Genomic DNA, 23,459 nt, shown 5'->3' on the forward strand with positions numbered 1-23,459 from the left:
CTTATCTATCAATGACCCACAGTGATCAGTGGCTGATTGGAGGATATTCAGCACAATATGCCCTTCTGTGAGGGATAGATAAAAACATGACAAAAAATAGTTGCTTGCCAGTCACAAGCAACTTTAACTCACTTCTTCCTGTGCTCTCAACAAACCCCAGATGATGTCTTCAACCTTGCTCACACAACGGTAAAACAGGTCAGCATGTGTCAGTTTGCCCTTTGGGGATTCATTTCGTTCAGTAAGAACATGTCTGAAATTAAACAATTCTTACTGTAATTATATTTTCTTTTATGTGTGTCAGATATTTCCTACAAGAGCAGGGTAGCATTAGGATACATATTTTTTGAAAGGTCAATGCACCCAACTTCCATTTGGCATATCTTCCCTTAAAAATATGCACCACCATTAAAAAAAATATTTAGAGGTTATGCGATGAGTCCAAAATTAATCTCTTTTATAACATGAATTGAGTATCTATTGTATAAAGAAAATAAAGCTCTTTTACTACATAGTTACTGGACAGCCATCCACACACTTAATATCCTACCGCCAAACAATATGTAGAAAATAACCCTAAAAAGGTCCACCACGATCAGTCATAATGATTATCCTGACATCTTTGAGTAGCAAGTTTGAAATAAGAATATTCACATTCATGCAGCTGACCTACAGGATGCTCCTGTAACTCTGAGCATTCTTTTTCTTTTTTCTTTTGAACTATTCGCCATTTCCCGCGTTAGCGAGGTAGCGTTAAGAACAGAGGACTGGGCCTTTTTTGGAATATCCTCACCTGGCCCCCTCTGTTCCTTCTTTTGGAAAAAAAAAAAAAAATGAGAGGGGAGGATTTCCAGCCCCCCGCTCCCTCCCCTTTTAGTCGCCTTCTACGACACGCAGAGAATACGTGGGAAGTACTCTTAATCCCCTATCCCAAGGGATAGGGGATTAAGAGCATTCTACCTATATTCTTACCATAAAAAAAGTATGTCATACACACAATAATTTACATATACAGGGCACAGACATTCATTCTTCACTACATAAAGTGTGACAGTCACTGTGCACCTATAGTACAAATGGTAAAACCACTCCATTCTTAGTATTACAGTACTGTTGCAACAAATGGCCTATGTGACTTTTGAGACATATGATAACTGACCTCCAATCCTTTTCCCTTCCTTCCTTATGAAAAGTCATTTCAGAGTTTCTTTCAACAAAAGTGCAAGATGTTTTAATGTGAAAATGGTTTCATCTCTTAGGGCTTGAGTGTTTTTGGTGAAACAGGTGTTAAGTAGTGAAGGCCAATATACAGACGAAGTGCAACATAAGCTTGCCAAAAAGTATCCTGACACTCCTGCACCAAATCTCAATGCAGAAGCAGTTAACTGCCAAATTTTGTGAAACTGGATCAATTATGGATGCACCAAGATCCGACATAATGGCAGTAGTAACAAAGGAGAACTTGTTGGATATTTTGGATTGCATAATACAAAACCTGAAAAAGTACTTTAGTAAACTGGCACAACAGACAGGTATCTCATATAGCAACACACACAGAGTACCGAAGAAGCAGGTGCACTTGCATCTCTACAAATTAACAACAGTGAATGAATTGCACGAAAGGGACAACTTCAATTTAGTTGAATACTGCTGATGATTTAGTAACTTTCTTACTGCTAAAGGACAAGATATTCTGGATGTCACAGGCTTGATTGGTGACCAATCTGCATGAGATAAAGGACTGTTACATGATCAGAGGGTTGGTGTGCGGTGCGCTATGTCATGAAATTGGATAATCGGCACTATATTCTTCGGTGACACAATCAACTCAGAAGGTTACTGTGAAATGATTCTTTACCCCTTCATTGGATATCTAATATATTTTTCTTTTTATATTCAATCGCCATCTCCCGCATTAGCGAAGAAGCACATGGAAGCAGACAAAAGAACGGCCCAACCCACCCACATACACATGCACATACATAAATGCCCACACATGCACATATACATACCTACATAAACATACACAGACATATACATATAAACGCATGTTGGAAAGGATCACAATTTTGTGCGTGATCAAGATATTCCTATGAGTCTACGGGGAAAATGAAACACGATAAGTGGGAACTTATCATGTTTCATTTTCCCTGTGGACTCATAATAACATATAAACACATGTACATATTCATACTTGGTGCCTTCATCCATTCCCATCACCACCCCACCACACATGAAATAGCATACACACACACACACACACACACCTCACAAGGTAGCGATAGGAAAAGACAAAAAAAGGCCACATTCGTTCAAACTCAGTCTCTAGCTGTCATGTGTAAAGCACTAAAACCACAGCTCCCTTTCCACATCCAGGCCCCACAAAACTTTTCATGGATATTCCAATGAGGATGAAATTGCCCATAGCTACTTCCAACATGATGGAGATACTGCACATACAGCTTGTGGCTTCATGAAGCTATTGCACTGTGTTCAGAGACAGAATAATTTCAAAAGACATTTGGCCACCATGGTTGCTAGATCTTATGCTCCCTCATGATTATTTGTGGGGAGCAATGAAAGGCAAAGTTTACAAAGACAATCCTCTAAATTCCCCTGAACCAAACGAAGCTATCGGAGATTTCGTAAGGGACATCTCTCCAATGATGTGTGTCTTTGTAAATAACATAAGGCATGAAAATGCATATCTGCAAGCATATTGGTACCATTTACAACATCTGTTTTAACTTAAGTATGGATAATGTGTCTGTATTAATGTAATGAGACTGAATATACTAACTGTCTATGGCACAAGCAAAGTGACTCACCCTGTCCTAAGACTATATACCAAAAGGGAATATGAACTGCTAATACCTATATGAGAAGTTTCTGTGTATATTTTTCTGGATAATTTACACTTTGAGCTCTTCACATTTTACACAGCACACACATCCACCTCAAAAACCCACTGCTAGTTACACTTGGGCTGCCCTGTGCCAGTAATGGCAAACCTGACCACAAGCTGTTATGGACAAGAGACCATGCCAAGATTAATCTTGGCGAATCCTAACAAATACATATACACACACTCTGAGCAGACAACTCATAAACTGTAAATATGTCGCATAAGGGTGAAGCAAACATTATACCACATATCTATAGTTTAAACCCATCTAAGATTTTTGTGAAGGATGTGCATAGACATCTCTTGATAATACTGTTTTGGTTTGTAAATGATGCTGCCATGTTCCATGCTATAACAAATCCACAAACAAAACAATATCCAAACTGTGTCATGTTCCATTTCAGAAGTCACACACAAATACAATTCCAATGGAAGGTGAAATTTCTAACAGTACTACTGTGGAACAACCCTTGCTTGGGTAAGTGGTGCAAGAAGCAGCAAAACAGGGTCACAAAACTTACCACAAAAAGGCAAGCTTTGATCCAGTACTTCAAAAAGCTTGCAGTAAAAAATAACAATACCTGGTAGCTTTGCCAGTGCAGCCTAAGAAGTTGTCTAGTTTTGGAATAAGGCTCAAATTCCACTTACACATATGCACATCATATGCAAACTATCAAAGCTTTTGACTGCAGCATACTGCCAGGACTGAAAGATCAGATCATTTACAGCTGTCAATGACACTACTTAACGTGGGGGAGGTGTTCTGATAGGCCAATTCAAAAGGCTCTCCGCAAATGACAAACAATAAAAACAGTATCTTCCCCAAGTCATGGAAGACATCTGGATGCACCACCCTAATGCTAACAAGATAAGCCTCATGGGTTAGCTACCACTAAAGAATGCACAATAATGCAGATGAGAGACCCAAGATGCATAATAGCATTCCAGACACTAGAGATATGCTTGGTACAATACATGGATGAACAATGAAAACTTTCTGTTCCTTCTGCAACCGACAATTTATGCTACGGGCAGTAAATGTCTGTCATTGAGCAGCCTCTAAATATTATTCTGAAGGTTTGCAATTCTATATGGCTTAGTATGCAAGCACAAAACACCTTATGTAAGATAACTGGAACCCAAAAATTTAATCATTTTATCAATCATGTATCACACACGAAAATTAAGTAAAGTTTAAATTTAGAGTTTCATCCTCTGGCTAATATCAGCTTTAAAACTAAGATCTTTACTACAGATAATTCACCTTTTCAGGAAATACAGTGCAACACCTAAGACATATTCCACTAAACATTGATTCTAGTAGTAAGTTTAGAACATCAAGGAGTAAAACATAATTTGTAATGTTACTAATAATATCTTCACCCTCTAAGAGTTCCTTACCAATCTAGCATCTACAATAAAACACTGAATCATGATATAGATTTAACTATAACAGAGGACACAAAAGCTGCAAATGGTATAATGTATGATGGACTAATACCGAGAACAATCCTCTTATGTATAACACTAGCTATCAAACGAGATCTCCACAGCAAATGGAGGGGGAGAAAGGAACTTATTCATAATCAAGAGCATGCAATTTATCATTGTCTTCTAGTCTACAAACAGATAAAAACAATGACGTTATACTTCTTACTTTATGGCAGCATCAACAAGATGCTGGTGATCACTGTGTCTGGTGCGAAGTGCTGTTGCAAAGGCTAGTCTCTCTCCATGTTCTACAAGCACAATACGTGTCAATATCCGAGTCTCATTCACAACGCCCACACTCAAACGCTGCCACAATCCTGTCTGTAATGATAAACAAATCAAATATGTCTGAATATGCATGGATTAATCAGGATGAGAAAAGCGAGAAGTTCTGGCTCTGAGTTAAACTAAGCTCAAGGGGAAGGGGATGAAAGGTTTCAGAATGTACTAAGAGTAAATCAGACATCAGTACAAGGGTACAAGATGGAACAGGTGATAAAAAAATGAATATAGTACTGATATGATTTGGGCCTATGCAGTGACTGAAAGTAAAACGAAGTACTTATAAAGTATACAGGTGAAGCATATAATAGCAACATGAGTATGGAGAGGAATGAGGAAGAAGCAAACTCAAGAACAGAATGATTAGGTACATGTGTCGAAAGGACATTTATACGGAAGAGTGTGGAGTGATTGGCAATGAACATTGCTGTGGAAATGTCTTTCAAAATTTACCCAGCAGGACAGAAGGCTGCAGTATACCTTATCTTTTTGTACTATTTGACATTTCCCACACCAGCGAGGTAGTGTTAAGAACAGAGGACTGAGCCTTTGAGGGAAATCCTCACTTGGCCCCCTTCTCTGTTTCTTCTTCTGGAAAATTAAAACTGAGAGGGGAGGATTTCCAGCCCCCGCTCCCTCCCCTTTTAGTCGCCTTGTACGACACGCAGGGAATACATGGGAAGTATTCTTTCTCCCCTATCTCCAGGGATAGTATATCATATATGAAGTAAAATATTCTTCATCTCCAAAGTCACAGGGTGCTTGAGAAAACACTTACTTACCTGGTGCAAAAAATTTATGTAATATTGATGAGCCGTAGTCTTGTCTCTCAGCTGATTTTGTATAATGAGTGACATGGGAGCTCCTGCCCCTCCAGCTTGATTGCTTTCAGCCCACCGTGGATCAGTGGCTGGTGAGTCATCCAGAAGGTTGGTAGACAGTTGAATCACTGTGGCATCTAGATTAGTGTTGTCTGATCCAGGGAAAAGCTCATCCAGAAGAGCCTGAAAAAATAAAGAAAAATTCGTGGAGAGCAACAGGTATGTGCAAGCAGGAAAAGAAGGCGAGTGGCTCCAAGTGAAGGTAGGTCTGTCAAGGGTCTCTCTCTCTCTCTCTCTCTCTCTCTCTCTCTCTCTCTCTCTCTCTCTCTCTTTCCATACATTGGAAGCTCCAGTCATGGACTAAAGTCCACATCAAGGTTAGGCCTTAATTGAAATATAGAGATTATGAAAAGGAAAAAGAAGAGACAAGGGAAGTTATCTACAAATTTTGGAGGAAAAGAAAAGCCTGACTTTTAAAAACATGTTGGGTCAAAGTTATTGTGAAAAACATGAGATGGCAGAGAGTTCCAAAGCTTCCAAGTGTAGGAAGAGAAAAAGTTATCAAAAGTACAGTGTCCACAAAAAACCTTGTCTGCCTCCCCATACATTTTCAAAGGCGATGTCACTCTATCGTTTCTGTAATTTGTCATCTGTCATTTGGCCTTGATTACCATCTGCAGATGTCTGGGCATGGAACTGGCAAAGTTCCTAAAGTATTCTAGGTTCATGTTTTGAGTCCACAAGGTCTTGATCTCCTGAATGAGGTGTTGCAAAAAGCACCCAGTGTGCCCAGAAATATCATATGTACCCACATATTCTTGCTTCCAGGGGAGAATTCGGGCTCCTCCTCAGAAAGGTAAGGGCCAACCATTTTGAAGCACAGGTGGAAGGAATACAGTGCCCAGAAGGAAAATTCCCAAAATGATATGGCAGCCAGGAGGAGTAGAGAAAGAACATCCCTCTCCCAAGATAGCCTGAGGCACACTGCAGCAGATTGCTGATGCTCCGCCATTAGGAAGATATGGTGGTAAACTGAGTATGACAGAGAACTGAATGCATATGCTAAAATGATCTGGACATAATGAAAAAATGAGCAAAGAAAGAATGACTGTAAGGGCGTTGTGTCAGAAGTGGAGGGAGGAAGGAGAGACAGAGAAGGAAATGGAGGGACATGACAGAAGTTTTGAGTTATTGAGGCCTGTACATACAGAAGGGTGAATGTTAAGCACTGGATTGACTGAACTAGAAGAATGTACTATCAAGGGGATAAATGCTGTCAATAGGCTGAGCAGGGCATACGAAACAGTTGGAAAAACCAAAGAAATGTTTCTGTGGCTTGGCTGTGGATGAGGGCTCTGGTTTTGGTGCACTATATATAATGGCTAGAGAGTGGATGTGATCAAGTGAAACTGTTCTTCAATTGTTCTAGGTGGTGTCACACTATGCAAAAAAAAACAGTGAACCAGCATGAAAATATAAATACTTCTTTTATGTTATACACTGGTCTACTGAATGTTAGTTTCTCCTTTATAAGGTGATGCTTTCACTGAAAAATGACTATGCTTTGCTTAAAGTGTGGTGTATTTCAGGGCCTAATTTGACCAACATTCTATGGTTCCTCCATGAGAGGTAACTAGCAAAAATGAAGGTTTCCAGTTTGTCCTTTTTACAGGTGGTCATTACCACAGTGTAATTTGTTGGCTAAAAAATTTAAACAATCAAGTGAATAATACCACAGCATAATCTGGTACCCAGAAACTTTAAACAAATGACCAGGTGAACGCTACTACATTATTTAGTGCCAAGAAAACCTGAACAAATAACGATAAAAACAATACCACAAAAATTACTGCACAGTACTAATCCTTCCAAAAAGGATCGCACATTTCTCAAACCAGGTTATGAAGATAACTAGCTCCCTAATTGCAACATGAAGCAGCTGTCATAAGATGAATTCTGAAAAGTAAAACACTGTGCAACATGGACCTCTTTCCCAAGAGAACTCTAGTTTATTCTATTTCCATTCTATTGGTTGCAAATACCGCTGCTACTGCCAGGTCAGATGCTAATGGCCTTGAGGACTGCATGTCAACTTTACAAAATAAAAGGAAGTGAAAAGAACACCATGAGAGAATAAGATGCATGTCAACTTTAGAAAATAAAAGGGAGTGAAAAGAACACCATGAGAGAATGAGCACCGTTTTTAAACTTATTAAAGGATACAGGTAAGAAAGCATGACAGATATGTGATGAATTACAAAATCTGTTTGGATATACAATCATCTGAAAAATTACCTGTGCCTGGGGAATATTATTCTTGTTGAAGTGTAGAAAGGCTGCCTGGAGTTTGGTGGTGTAGTCTTGGCTTGCAGTAATTGCCTCAAGACCCATACTGCTGATGTTCAGTGCTTCACACAGCCTTGTTGAATCTTCAGCCACACTTTCATTCATCAAAACACTGATGGATGTGATGAATAATCAACTTTTAATAACAATAATCTGGTAGCAAAAATGGCATTAAAGTTGGAATATGACTGTCTGAAATAATAAAGAACATTACACGGGGAGTCAAATGGTTGGTTTAAATGCAAGATCTAAATGTTTGCAATTTGTAAACATTTACTGTATACTTGTTTAAAACTATTGGAAAGGATCAAAACCTTGTCAAATCATAAAAAAAAAAATGAGAACTAAGATAACTACAGTACACAAACAATTGAGGAAATCAGAGGAGTACGAGAAGACATGGTGCAAGACCCAAACATCACAAACTGGAAAAAATTGTGTACCAATGGTGTTTTAGCTCCACCTCTCCAGTATGATATATACTGACTGTTCTACGTCTTCTATCAAATTCATGTATCTCCCTTGATGAAGTGATTATACATGAAAGTGAACTTGAGACTTATCATGTTTCATTTTTCCTTGTAGTTATCAGGATAATTTAGATCACACTCATTACTGTGATCCACTACATAAACAGATTATGTACACATACACCATCAATTTTCCAGCAACTAATGGTTCGGCACCTCCTTTAATTTGGACAAAATTACGTGAAGGAACTTGAAATTACCACAGCCACCAAACTAGTTTACTGGGTTGCCATAGATGGCGTTGTGTGAAGGGCACGCTTATTTACATTCTTTACACTGCACTAGTTGATGGTGATACCACAATTCTGTGAGATTCTTAGCTTATTTTGCAGAAATTTAACCCTAGCTATGGCTTCTAAGACATATGAGAGAGTCAGTCGTGGTGTCAAACCAAGATAAAGTTGAAGTTGAAAAAAAATGGACCGTGGCATTTCAGTGCATAAGCTGTGTGACATCTACAGTATTGGTTCATCAACCATTTATGATATAAAGAAGCAAAGGGAGAAAATATTGAAATTCTATGCAGACAGCGATTCCAAGAAGCAAATGATGATTAGAAAACTATGAAAGATGGTAAGAGTACTGAGCACGATTGTGTGATGGAATGGTTTTGACAGCGTCAAAGTGATGGAGTGGACTTGTCAGGTAGCATGATAATGGACCAGGTTAAGTTGTTCCATAAAGAACTTAAATTACAACATGAGCATGAGTATAGTGAAGGATGGATTCAAAGATTCAAGAAGCGTCATGGAATTTCCATGAATAAGGTGTGTGGAAAAAAGCAGTCTACAAACCATGAAGGAGCTACTGATTTCGAGGACGAATTTGCAAAACTCCTAGCTGACGAGCACCTCAGTCCTGAGCAGTGTATAATGTATTTCATTTATCTATTTAAATTACATTTAATATTTGTTTAATCTAAATTTCTAGCAGTCCATGGTCTACTTTAGACACATGAGAGATGTATAATTAGTGGGTTAGAGGTGTGTTGATGAATTATCATCACCTGACTACAGTTGGTCCAGCAAAATGGTTAATTCCACAAAGCTTTAGAACCATGAGTGCCGGAAAATCGGTGGTGTACCTGTAGTTGGTACAAGGTTAAAGACTGCCAAATATCTGAATACCTATGATCCCAGGAATGCATGCATCATTAATGACTCACAGTTCACTTACCCAGACTGGTTGAGATGCTGGTTGGGAGTTATGGAGACTATTCCATGGTTTGCTGAGAAAAATAGAGGAATCCCTTGTGAACGGCCCACCCCAAGAATGCTGTCTCCTGCACCGGAGAACTCCACGCGGTCACCACTATCACCCTCACCTACCGCTGTTAAAAGGCAGGAAGTGTCTTAAACATCACACATCATGGTGAAAGGACTAACAAACACACACACACACACATATATATATATATATATATATATATATATATATATATATATATATATATATATATATATATGGAAATAATTCTTTTTATCACTTGGTTATGGGCCCTTAGTTTCTTGCCAGCACTCGGTATGGAGTTTGTAGAGGTGTATATGGAAGTTGCTGACACTTTGCTCTTCCACTGTGAAAGCATCAATAGGAACAGTCTGGATTTATGTGTGAGAAGTGGAAGCAAAAGTAGCAATGTGGGGGATACAGCTGGTGGAAAAATTGGTGTTCCCCACACTGAAACTTTTTATTTATTTTTCTCACTTTAAACTTGCTCTGTTCAAAAGCTGACTTGTTCCTAAAGATTCATCATGACGAAAGAGCAAAACAACAACAGTCATATAAAGACCTACTATACAAGCCCTCTAAAGATACTAACAAGAAAAGAAGGCCTTAAAAAAAATCACCCGAAATACTGCTTCCAGATCGTTCAATGAGTTTTTATACACAATTGCTTCTCCCAACTTAGCATGGAAATATCAGGAACAGGTAAACAACCAACTTACGTCTGAATATCAGCTCATTGCCTGTTATGTACAATGCACTGAAACCAAAGCCTACCATCCATAGCCAAGCTCCCCAGACTACTTATTGGCTAATTCACAGCCCCATCCCTGTGTACCAAATCAGTCCAATTCATTCTATCCCATGCATGCTTCTTATCCTCATGAATGTTTAGGCCCAACACACCATAAACTCTTTCAATCCATCCTTTCACCTCTTTCTTGGTCTCCCCCTTCCTCCTTCCACTTCTGACACAAACATCCACTTAGTCAGTCCTTCTACCCTCATTCCCTCTATGAACCTGTAATATTTCAGCACAAATCATCAACTCAGTCAACTGTAGTATACTATCACATATCTCTCTTACAATGACATACATTTCACAATCAACCTCACACCACACATATTGTTCTCCAGGATTTTATTTCCAAAACATCCATCAGATACATACTCTGGCAATTAAGGCATTCAATTTCATACCCATGCCTTTATACCAACCACAAGGCCTACAGAGATATTCATCTTAAATTTGTAATATCTATTCAAAAACACATTCCAGGGCTTACCTGATACACACAGGACAGTATTCTTGTTGTAGATATATGCTGTGTTAACGCAAAGCAAGAAGCGTTGAGCCAGAAGAACATTTTCTGCAGATTCTTGGTAGTATTCAGAATGCTTTAAAACTGAGAAGTTGCTCACTGCTAGAGGAGGAGTGTTTCCACTTGTATCCATTGTAGCTGAGAGAAGAGATGTAAGTTTAGACAGCAGTGGAGAAGTATCAATTTGTGGTTATTACAATGCAAAGTTTACTGTTATGCTTTTTATCTGTTACTATGTAAGGATAATAACGTGTGTAAGGGTACAAAAACCTCAAATGTTTAAGATACAAAAAAAATTTGGATGTTATGGGTTCAAGTGAACATGGCTTGGAAAACTGCCTATTTGGAATGACACTCAATAAATTCAATTTTTTTTCCGCTAATGATGCTCAAGGGTGAATCAGAGAGAGTACAGAGTAGCATACCTTTGCCTGCAATTTCTGGATCCAAAGGTAATGTTCAGTCATATTTTCATTACAAAAGTAATCCAAATCTCCTCCACTGTCACCACAATGATGAGAGAGACCTAGATAATGATTTCTTTCCCTGTTCCTCTCATTCAAGTTATAATAAATAAAGAAATATCCTCACCCTTTTCATCGAACACTTATTTGTTTAATGACAGTAAAAAAGAAGACAAATATTTGTCACTGGTGCACAACCATGAAATCCTCCACAATCAAAAATATATTCAAGCACTGGGAGGGTAAAAGGTACGGTAGTTCCAACAATTCAGTATCCATGCAAGTCTTGGGCCATGAATGCAAAGAAACAAATAAGATAAGCCTGAGGGCTGAGTGGTGTAAGGAGGTTTGATCATGTATAGAATGACACTATGTACAGTGTGACTGAAAGAGCTGACCAGGCTGTCCTGAAATAGTTCGGATATATGGAGAGGGTGGGTGAAGAAATACCAATGTTTGTTCGCTTTCCTTCTTCTACAGGTATTACTTTGGTTTTTGCTCCTGAGAGCTGGCTACTTGTGTGCCCACACCACTAGCTAGACCATGCAATACTCAGTACGCTGCTGTATCACATGATTATTGTGGGGCCATTGGCAACTCAAGGGTGGGTCACTATGATACCTGTTTCTTACCCTACATGCATATCAAAGCTTTGGAACTCTCCACCTTCTACTGTCTTTCCCAATAACTATGACCTGGCACATTTCAAAAGACAGGTCTTTCACTTCCTCCAAAATTCGTCTTTTCTTTTTCCATTTCATAATTCTATCTATATCATAATTACGGACTGGCCTTGATGTGGACTTTTGTCCATGACTGAAGCCTTAAAAAAAAGAAAAGAAAAAAAGTAGTGGTGCATGGGGAGATGCAGGCCAGAGAAGGAAGGAATGAAAGAAGCTTTGAGGTATCAATTAGGAACATTCTGGAGCATAAGGAGCGCACACAGGGTAAGGTGAATTGGATCAGTGTGATATATGGATGGCAATGTGCTGTTTACAGGCTAAACTGAAAATTGGGAAGTGGTCATGTTCAACTTTGGAATGGTCTGCAGGGTTTTGATGTGGAGAGTTGGCTGTTTTAGGTGCAGTGCACATGACAGCTAAAGAGTGGATGTTTGCTAATGACAGTGTAATCTGTCTGTTTCTGACGCTACCTAACCAAGGTGTAAGAATCACTTATGTATAATATACATCTGTTTTAGATATCTGGGAGTGGATCTGGCAGCGGATGGAACCATGGAAGCGGAAGTGAATCACAGGGTGGGAGAGGGGGCAAAATTTCTGGGAGTCTTGAAAGGTGTGTGGAAGTCGAGAACATTATCTCAGAAAGCAAAGGTGGGTATGTTTGAAGGAATAGTGGTTCCAACAATGTTGTATGGTTGCAAGGCATGGGCTATGGATAGAGTTGTGCGCAGGAGGGTTGATGTGCTGGAAATGAGATGCTTGAGGACAATATGTGGTGTGAGGTAATTTGATCGAGTAAGTAATAACAGGGTAAGAGAGATGTGTGGTAATAAAAAGAGTGTGGTTGAGAGAGCAGAAGAGGGTGTTTTGAAATGGTTTGGTCACATGGAGAGAATGAGTGAGGAAAGATTGACCGAGAGGGTATATGTGTCAGAGGTGGAGGGAACGAGAAGTGGGAGACCAAACTGGAGGTGGAAAGATGGAGTGAAAAAGATTTTCAGTGATCGGGGCCTGAACATGCAGGAGGGTGAAAGGCGTGCAAGGAACAGAGTGAATTGGAATGATGTGGTACACCGGGGTCGACATGCTGTCAATGGATTGAACCAGGGCACGTGAAGCGTCTGGGGTAAACCATGGAAAGTTGTGTGGGGCCTGGATGTGGAAAGGGAGCTGTGGTTTCGGTGCATTATTACATGACAGCTAGAGACTGAGTGTGAACGAATGTGGCCTTTGTTGTATTTTCCTAGCGCTACCTCGCACACATAAGTTGGGAAGGGGTTGTTATTCCATGTGTGCGAGGTGGCGATGGGAATGAATAAAGGCAGACAGTATGAATTATATACATGTGTATATATGTATGTCTGTGTATATATATGTATACATTGAGATGTATAGGTATGTATATTTGCATGTGTGGACGTGTATGTATATACATGTGTATGTGGGTGGGTTGGGCCATTCTTTCGTCTGTTTCCTTGTGCTGCCTCGCTAACGCGGGAGACAGTGACAAAGCAAAATAAATAAATATATATATATATATATATATATATATTTATATATATATATATATTATATATATATATATATATATATATATATATATATATTTTTTTTTTCCAAAAGAAGGAACAGAGAAGAGGGCCAGGTGAGGATAATTCCTCAAAGGCCCAGTCCTCTGTTCTTAACGCTACCTCGCTATCGCGGGAAATGGCGAATAGTATGGAAAAAAAAAAATATATATATATATATATATATATATATATATATATATATATATATATATATATATATATATATATATATATATATATATATCCCTGGGGATAGGGAAGAAAGAATTCTTCCCATGTATTCCCTGCATGTTGTAGAAGGTGACTAAAAGGCGAGGCTGGAAATCCTCCCCTCCCCCTTTTCAATTTTCCAAAAGAGGGGACAGAGAAGGGGGCAAGTGAGGATACTTCCTCTAAGGCTCAGTCCTCTGTTCTTAACACTACCTCGCTAACACAGGAAATGGCATATAGTAAAAAAGAAGAAAAAAAAGAATATATATATATATATATATATATATATATATATATATATATATATATATATATATATATATTTTCTTTCTTTCAAACTATTCGCCATTTCCCGCATTAGCGAGGTAGCGTTAAGAACAGAGGACTGGGCCTTTGAGGGAATACCCTCACCTGGCCGAATTCTCTGTTCCTTCTTTTGGAAAATCAAAAAAAAAAAAAAAAAAAAACGAGAGGGGAGGATTTCCAGCCCCCCCACTCCCTCCCCTTTTAGTCGCCTTCTACAACACGCAGGGAATACGTGGGAAGTATTCTTTCTCCCCTATCCTATATATATGGAGTGAAAAAGATTTTGTGTGATCGGGGCCTGAACATGCAGGAGGGTGAAAGGAGGGCAAGGAATAGAGTGAATTGGAGCGATGTGGTATACCGGGGTTGACGTGCTGTCAGTGGATTGAATCAAGGCATGTGAAGCGTCTGGGGTAAACCATGGAAAGCTGTGTAGGTATGTATATTTGCGTGTGTGGACGTATGTATATACATGTGTATGGGGGGGGGGGGGGGTTGGGCCATTTCTTTCGTCTTGTTTCCTTGCGCTACCTCGCAAACGCGGGAGACAGCGACAAAGTATAATAAATAATAAATAAATATATATATATATATATATATATATATATATATATATATATATATAGTATCTTCAATTGTGTGTATGTTATTCATAAACCTATTGCCTGACAGTTCATATGATTATTTCATGCTTGTGGTTCCTCGCCCAATAAAGATTTCAATACACCTGGTATGATATTTGATTTATTTCTGTGATGTAATGTGGCTGGATCTATACTATACAGTGTACTTTAAAGGCCGTAAGAACTAAGACAAATGCACTGCAAAATTTAGGTACCTGTATCCAAATTTCAGTTATTAGGCTTAACATTTTTTTTTTAAGATATTTTCTGGGATGCCATGTGTATAAGATCAAGATTACCTTCCTCAGCTACATGACAGTTTGAAACACTGTTATCTGAGAACCACTAAATAGTAGCAAGAATCACACAACTGTAATTGGAATAAATAAGTAATTGGAATAAATAAGAAGTGGACTGATCACATATATGGAAATGTACAGGTACTTCCTGATCTCTGGGACGCCATGGCCTACATGTTATCAAGGATAAGCTACCCAAACACCACTGCTCTCATATTAACCGAGAATTCTCTCTGCAAGAACAATGTCCTTGCATTCAATGAGGTGTGACAGTGGTTAGGATAAGTAGGCCTTCCCTTAACCAGGATTTATAGCAATGAGCAACGAGCCTTAAGATCTGAGAGTACTTCAAACCCTTAGCACCTAATGACCCGTCTTACTCATGACCATCACCGCCATCGCACCAAGAACAGAACGCAGTCCTTTCCCCCATTCACTCCCATCACTGCCACCGTTGCACGCTTCTGCAGGTATACCAGCAACAATTGTAAGCACAATTAAGTGCCATGACAGCTTTCTTTCTAAATTAACCAATGAAGGATAAAATACCCTTAAAAAACAGCCTTTCTAGATAATACTCACTATAACTTTAACTGGAAGACAGGTAGTCCATCTGACATGAACCACATTTCACGAAATATCCAAAATTCCAATCAAAGTTTCCATATCTTCCGAGTATTTTTCGGACATCCAAATCCCTCTCTGACGTTAGCTATGCTAAATAAAACCCCTCATAGCATCAGCTACGATAAACTATTATCTTAATCTCTATTCTAACCCTCAACTCTTCCCCTGACTCAAGATTTTTTGTCATACAATTCTCCCTGACATCGCCCAAACCTATGGTCTCCCCTACTATCCCGTTTTCTATGAGAACCACGTAAGAAAACGGTGTAGTTCTATCTGCCAACACCAGAGGGAAGCACAGACACCAGCAGTTTGTAAACATTGACACTCCCAGCTGATCCTTCCGTAACTATTGAAACTTTTGTACCTGGTTCGTTCATTGACAATTATATTTATGTAGATCACTGTACATGTAAAACATATATTTTAGAACCTTGTGTGTGCCGCTGGGGTAAATAGGACTCCACTGGCTGACAGCATACACTATATGATTCGATTAATAGACCTAATCTCACTATTGACTAAGTCTGTCTAGTATGATGAATGAGGTGAAGAAATATTTGAAAGAAATCATCTAGGGTAAAGTTCCTCTCCAGGGCACCACGAAATTATGATGAATTTTGAAAAAAAAGCATATGAATGAATACACTGAGAAGTAATAGTGGAAGAATATGACTTTGAGCAATATTTCTTTTAAGTACGGTAATAGATAATGATAGTGTTGAGAGCTATGATGATATGGGAAAATGTTGGGAAAAAAGTTAACACTTCTTGCCATCAATGGAACCAATGACAACCTCATCTAATTTCTCTTAGTAAGGCAAAGTTACCCACCATTATTGTCTTATCTGTATAATAATAATGTACATAATTCGTCCTCATTCAGTTGTTGGCAGGTTTAATCATAGAAATTCGAAAGAAGGTGTAGAGTCTGCAACGAATATGCCATATGGAAGACGATATGTCTTTGGTGTATGTATTTTCCTAGGGAAAATGAACTAAAATTTGTGCTAGTTCTATTGATTTACGCTAATATTTTGAATTCTTAAACATAACCTCACAATATACTCTAGCTCTTTAACACAACCCACAATCGGATCATTGTAACTCGTCTATCACTTTTCATTGGGAAAATACTGCTCCAAATTATGATTCCACAATCAAACTCCCAAACATTAAGTATATGAAGTACAAAAATATGACTTTTATCTATGTTTACTAGTTATTTCTGTAGAGCTAATTATATCTTCATATTTTCTTATTTTTCTGGTCTTCATCACCCTCTTAATATCTTACTTGTCACCTGATAACTATTGCTGTGGAGACCATGCTCACCCAGTCTTATGTTACACTAAACAATATAGAGTAAACTATCACTTTAGAACAAAATTGATTACATTCTTTAGTGGTTCAGGTGGTGCCCTTAAACTTTATAATTACACATTTTTTTTCTCTCGAAGGGTATACCATGCTTGAAATATGAATTTTATGAGCAAAGAATAATTAGGATAATTATTTTCTGTAAATGGTAATGAATACAGAATATGGTTATTTTGCTGACTAGATGACACTGTTGGCTATGTTATTTGTCATTTAGTGTATTTTTCATTTCACTTTCCCTTAACACTACCCAGAGGTTAGTGGGTTTCACTGAGGAACGCTAGGGTTATGTTGAGGTAAAGCAGGACAGGGGACAAAGCCCCCAGTTGGGGGTACTGTAAGGTTCTTTGACTTAACTCTTGACTCGCTATGCCTAGACTTCATGATGGCAATGGGTATGAGCTTCCCTGCAACCCCAGTGACTTTAGTTCAATCAAAATCGACCTTTATACTCCTCAGAATCAATATATTTACTTTTTTCCCATGGGAGATTCCAGTCACAGACAAAAGTCCACCCTTAACTGAAATATGGAGAGGATTATGAAAGGGATAAAGAATAGGTAACAGAAAGTATTTACGAATTTTGGAGGATGTGGAAGACCTAGTTTTTGAAATGTGTCAGGTCATAGTTATTGGGAAAGACATGAGAGGATAGAGGATTCCAAAGCTTTAAGGTTTAGGGAAAGAAACGGTTATCAAAACAGCCTATCTTTGAGTTGTTAATGGCCACACAGTAATCATGAGACAGATTGCCAAGTATTGCATGGTCTAGCTAGTGGTGGGGGGAACACAAGCAACTGGCCCTTGATGGTAAAAGCCAAAGTAATAACTATAGAAGAGGCAAAGTGAACCAACATTGTGGCAAAGAGCAGATGGGCCAAGTTTTGAAATTACTTTGAGAGAGTTTATAAGTCAGACCACTTTCAACTCGACACTGTCAAGTAAGAATGTACATTTACAACTACCCAAGATGTAATAGTAGTACTCTGTACAAGGATGGATTAATCTTTTGTATAAATGGAGCAACTGTCCAGCAAAAAAAAAAAAAAATTATATCTAAGCAGGACTCCCAGTTTCTTAGAAGCAATCTTAGTTAAATACCTGCAAAAACTTCTTAACAACAAAAGTAAATACATCTAGTAATAAAGTTATTCATTATTTGTCTGTATAGATATGTATATGTGTGTGTGTGGACATGTATGTATATACTTGTGTATGTGGGTGGGTTGGGCCATTCGTTTGTTTCCTTGCGCTACCTCGCTGACGCGGGAGACAGCAACAAAGTATAATAAATAAATGAAAAATAAAGTGGATGTGAAGGAAATTAACTAATCACTGAAAAACCATTTGACCCACTAGTGCTAACTAGCTAGCAAAGAAACTACTACGTAATAATTATGGGAGGGGTATGAGGCTGACAAAATAGGTGGTTAAAATGGAAATAGCTGAAATACCTGAAGAAGTCAAAAGAACATAGGAAAACTTCCACTAATTTTCCCCAGCAACCAAAATGTACTTTATTTTTTAATGCAGTATTTCTCACTTATGGTAAAAAAGTATTTAGCACCTGCTTTATGTCTGAACAGGGTAAAACTCATTGACCAAACTTCCCAGTGACTAAATCAAATTATGACATTAAAACACCACATTTTACAAAGCAAAAATAAGGTAACTGTCACATGTTAGGGGAAGTTAAATGAAGTTCTCAAAGGGTGTTCTGATGTTCAGAAGTATTTCACCTACTTTACATTAATCCCACATTCTCTCTGGTAAGCTAAAGCTAAGGCGTGCAGGCTTTTAAATGGATGATGGAGGATTCTGCCTGAGTCAGTGCTGGATGGAAATGTTTGCTGGGTTTTCTTTCTGGCTACTAGGGACATGGATGGATGAAAACAATGAGGTTTCTCCATATTGGTGGAAAATGGTTCAATTTAAGAAAAAAAATATATTTTGGAAATTTGAAAACTAATAATACAAAAACAATGTAGTAATGAAGTCTAAAACCATGAGGTTTTACTACATGAAAATGTACTTTTGTTGGAAAAACTGATTCTAAGGATAACCATTCAGTTATATTGTTCAGGACATACTTCTTGTCACTTATCATTATCATATCAAGACTTTCATTTAACCATTTCAGTAATACCTAGTTTGGTCCTAAGGAACTTGGAAGATGTCGGCACGGAATCAAGCTATTACTCAGCAAATTAAACAGGACTGGATTAATCGTGAATATATTGAGGTAAGTATAAGTAACTGCAGTGGCTAATTCATGAACAAGTATCACCTGCAGTCATGTAACATTATGGTTAACAAGAAGCTATAATTTAGGTATATCAAAAAGTAATTTCCCATTTTAGAAAGTTAAAAAAGTACAAGGAGGGGAGGATTTCTGGCCCCCCGCTCCCGTCCCCTCTAGTCACTTTCTACGACACGCGAGGAATGCGTGGGAAGTATTCTTTCACCCCTATCCCCAGGGATAATATATATATATATATATATATATACACATACACACACACACACATACGCACATATACACACACACACACATACATATATATACATATGAAAAATGTAAGAAACAATTTAGAAAACTGAAACTTCTAGCTTGAAATGAAATGAAAAATGAATGTCACATACTGGTTCAACCTCTGGCTATGGAAAAAGGAAATGTATAATTAGGTTTTTACTTTCACGCAGGCATCTACAGTACTTGTTTCAACTTTACCATATTTCTCTTAGCTAGAATATGTGACACAAACATCTATGCAATGACATTACGTCCTACCCTATTCAAAAGGTGGGCTATACTCAAAGATACACTATTACAACCAACAGCATGTTCTACCAGATTTCTTTTGTGGGACATAAATCAAGGTATTACAACCCCTCTACCTTCTATGGGGCTCCCACAGCAATTTGGCAGCTGGCCATGTCTATCTGGTGGGACCACATTATACAGTGTGGTGATGTAAGTGTCTGTCTATATTGAAAGAGTGCAAGGCAACTATGCTGCAAGTGTTCACTGTTTTCATTATGGTAGGTACACCATGAGCATGGGGAATCTTGCGATATGCTGAAATGAATTTTATAATGACAAGGCAATGGTGATAGCCACAGCATGGACAGGAAAAAATTAACTTGTATATGTTTGGGGAGTGCAGTTAAGGATGGGTGTATGTCTAGCAAGGTGGTCTTTAAGACTGGGCTGAGAAGACAGTTGTTTAGTGCTTCTTGGGTAATTTCAGGGTGTATGTGTTTTGTCATTTTTGTATCCAATGGGTGAATGGGGATCTGTGATAATAGGTAATTGTATTATAAGGCAGGGGTCATTTTTATGGAGAGGTTTGGATGAGAAGGGTCCAGTGCTGTTGCTAAGAAAGGAGTGCTAAATATGTTGAAGATGAGACTTTATTATGAGTGTTGTTTCACTGTGTAAGTGTTGAGTGCATCTGGTTGCTTGACAGCCAGTGACTGCACTGAGTCCTATGTTTTGTGTTGTTTGGAGCTTTGCTGTATTCAGTTATGAAAGGGTAGGTGACAGGGCATGTGAAATGTAGTTTATGGTGGGACAAAATCAAGGTATCACGGCTAAAGTTATGTCTTGTTTCAACTTTTGGTTACAGAAAGCTCCTGTTTATGAAACTCAATTGAGTTCTTTTTTCTCTTTTAATGTTCCAATTCTTCTTTCAAAGGAAGGGCAAAGGGACATAAATTATTCTAGGATCACTGGAAAAGTAACTAGCTCTGATATGATAAAGATTCATCTCTAATGTACTTAATGGTTCTTTTACTCAGAAACCAGGCCACCCTACTATACAGCAGGAAGAAACATGTCATACATATAGGAGACAGACAGGACAACCTAACCCATATATAAGTTTAATGAAGGTTTAAAAGTCGGTAGGAAGAAGCTTTCAGTGTGAGTAATCGATGCAAATCTTTCTACAGGTTATAACCAGCAATATCAAGAGAATTGCAGAATTCCTCAACAGCTTTGACATGTCATGCAGATCCAAGCTCAGTCAACTTAATGAAAAACTGACTATGTTGGAACGACGAATAGAGTACCTCGAGGCGCGGGTTACAAAAGGAGAAACCCTTAACTGACTGAAAATTTTGGGTTATCAGGGGCAAATGTACAAATATAAGGATGGAAAAATCACTCCATTACACAATTCTTCCACAGCTTCAAACTACACTGATCATTATAACACTGGAAATACAAATTCTGCATGTCTCAGCATTAAAAGATATGCTTTTATGTACATACTTGAAACAAGGTGCATTATTATATACCATGGCTTAACTACCAGCTCTCAAACCACACTAGATCTAGATTAAGAATTTGGTCTTCATTACAGTAAAACTGAATCTTTTAAATAATCTAAGGACTGTTTTGTGCTCTTCCTACAGGCGAAGTGTGAATCACAATATGTACTTTTAAATATCACAATAAAAATGTTATTTTGAGGAACAAATCACTGTAGATGAAGATGTTTAACTCTGTCAAAATCAACTAGATTCATTTTTACTGTCAAGATCAGTTCTATGTGTTAATTTTTCAATAATTTTTATAAGAAAAATAAATTCTGTTTACATCAAACTATCAGGCTTTTCTCAGTAATCACTGATACCATATATCCATGAAACTTAATATGTGGTGTTACTGGACTCCACCTGCATAAGGTTACACTGAGAGTGGAAAGTCACCCTTGGTAAGGATGTATCATCAGGAGTATAGTGCAGTATAAGGGCTTCTCACTCCAAAGGAGTCTATCATTTCCATGCTACTGTGAATAATGCAGCCTTGGAGCTACAGGGGCTCCTAGAAAAGTGGTCATGGAGTAACTCTACGATGCATTAAAGAAAGGGGTCCAGAGGCAATTATAAATAAGTAAATAACTTTTAATATGTTTCCCAGTGCCTGCTAATAATGTAATCATAGCCATCATTACAATTAGCTCCTTGCTTCTCTTAATTTAGAATTACATCTTTGTGAGAGACTATGGCTTCCCATCTCAACACAGTTGACTGATAAAGTCCATATAGCAACATACCATCCTGTCATGTTATTTCTAGCTCCTGTAGTACAGAATGATTGTGTGTGAACGTGAATTTTTTTTTAATGCCTACTTACCTGTCCCACCTTTATATCAGCAACAAGAACAAAATAACAATTGCCTCAATTACACAAACATTCTTCAGCTAGTATGTGTAGTGTACTGAAACTAGAGTTTACCAACCACAGCCAGACTTCAAAGCATTGTTCCTAGTTTACAATGAATGCCGTGAATGCTCAAGTTCAAATAGTGACAGAATGTCACTCTCCATATACCACATCATTCTAAACTAATATCATGCAATTGTTTATTAGACCTTTCTTAATGCACACACAAAAAATCCTTTTATTTACAAAAAGGTGCACAAAAATATATTGGCTATTATTTTTTCTTATGAGTGAAGACAAACATTCTTCATTTTGGAAAAAATGCATTATTAACTGGAGTAGCCAATCTTAAGTATGTAAAAAAAAAAATAGTAGTTTTTCATTTATATGGTTATGTGCACTAAATGCTATCCAATTTTTTTCCCCTCATGAAGTAACAGTTAAGCATCCCTAGTAAAGGAAAAAAAAACAAACTTTACTAGACTGGCCAATCCCAAGTTCAGGCAGTGGTGGGTGCCATATGTGTAACAAGTTCCTAGAAAATGTGTAAATGCCCAATGTAGTCCACTAGTAGGTTACAGAGGCTTCCAGGGAAGCCCAAAGACTCATCTTTTGGTTGGGTTGCCATCTGTAGCCAGCCAACAGGGCTTATGATGCACACAGAATTCAACTTGTGATGGTAAATTATGTTTGCAGATTGACACTCATATCAACCTGCTATGCAACAGTAAATTAACATCCATAGTACCTAACTGGCAGTGGTTAGAATGCTATCAGCATTCAAAACTTTAAATAGATTTAAGAGAGCAAAGTCCAAGAGACAGGGACCCAAGAATGTAAAACTTTCTCCCCATACTGTACAGAAAGATAAAAACAGACAACTACACAAAGCCAAAGAGACCGACAGGCAAAAATAAGATATGGATTGGCAGAAAAAATGGACATACATTGCTTAATGAGAACAGATTGAGTAAATTCTTAAGAACTGATAAAGGAAATGGTAAGAACACAATTCTTACTGATGTTGATAAGTGAAATTATGATTAATGAACAACTGGGAAATAAAGGAAATTCTTATATTTGATGAAAATACAGCAGATTCAGCCAGCAAGAAACTAACTGGGGTCAGTGACCTTCCAGTTCCTTCTCTCTCTAACACCTCTGTGACTAATCTTTATTACTTTAGTAAAATAATTTTAAAA

The 23,459-nt window shown here is 38.0% G+C and overlaps 2 protein-coding genes across 6 annotated transcripts in view; one reads left to right on the top strand and one right to left on the bottom strand.

The window, feature by feature from the left end:
* Nup133 (nuclear pore complex protein Nup133) overlaps positions 1-23,459 on the bottom strand; it is a 53,244-nt gene that overhangs the window by 14,614 nt on the left and 15,171 nt on the right. For both annotated transcript variants that reach the window (XM_071675782.1, XM_071675781.1), the window contains exons 9-14: positions 10,886-11,059; positions 9,552-9,705; positions 7,795-7,957; positions 5,461-5,682; positions 4,563-4,717; positions 133-253 (exon numbers count right to left, since the gene is read on the bottom strand). In XM_071675782.1, the coding sequence (XP_071531883.1) occupies positions 133-253; positions 4,563-4,717; positions 5,461-5,682; positions 7,795-7,957; positions 9,552-9,705; positions 10,886-11,059 (989 nt within the window). The remainder of the gene's footprint in view (positions 1-132; positions 254-4,562; positions 4,718-5,460; positions 5,683-7,794; positions 7,958-9,551; positions 9,706-10,885; positions 11,060-23,459) is intronic.
* HSPC300 (haematopoietic stem/progenitor cell protein 300) lies at positions 15,962-21,343 on the top strand. 4 transcript variants are annotated; one of them, XM_071675783.1, is made up of 3 exons: positions 15,962-16,074; positions 19,225-19,326; positions 21,039-21,343. In XM_071675783.1, the coding sequence occupies exons 2-3, from the start codon at positions 19,258-19,260 to the stop codon at positions 21,195-21,197; spliced, it is 228 nt and encodes a 75-aa protein (XP_071531884.1). In that variant the 5' UTR covers positions 15,962-16,074; positions 19,225-19,257; the 3' UTR covers positions 21,198-21,343. The 4 variants fall into 4 exon arrangements, with proteins under 4 accessions (XP_071531884.1, XP_071531885.1, XP_071531886.1 ...); XM_071675784.1 differs by having other exon boundaries at positions 15,997-16,049; XM_071675785.1 differs by having other exon boundaries at positions 16,022-16,074; positions 19,247-19,326.

Source organism: Panulirus ornatus, chromosome 21, assembly GCF_036320965.1.
Source record: "Panulirus ornatus isolate Po-2019 chromosome 21, ASM3632096v1, whole genome shotgun sequence".
In the NCBI taxonomy this organism is placed as follows: Eukaryota; Metazoa; Arthropoda; class Malacostraca; order Decapoda; family Palinuridae; genus Panulirus; species Panulirus ornatus.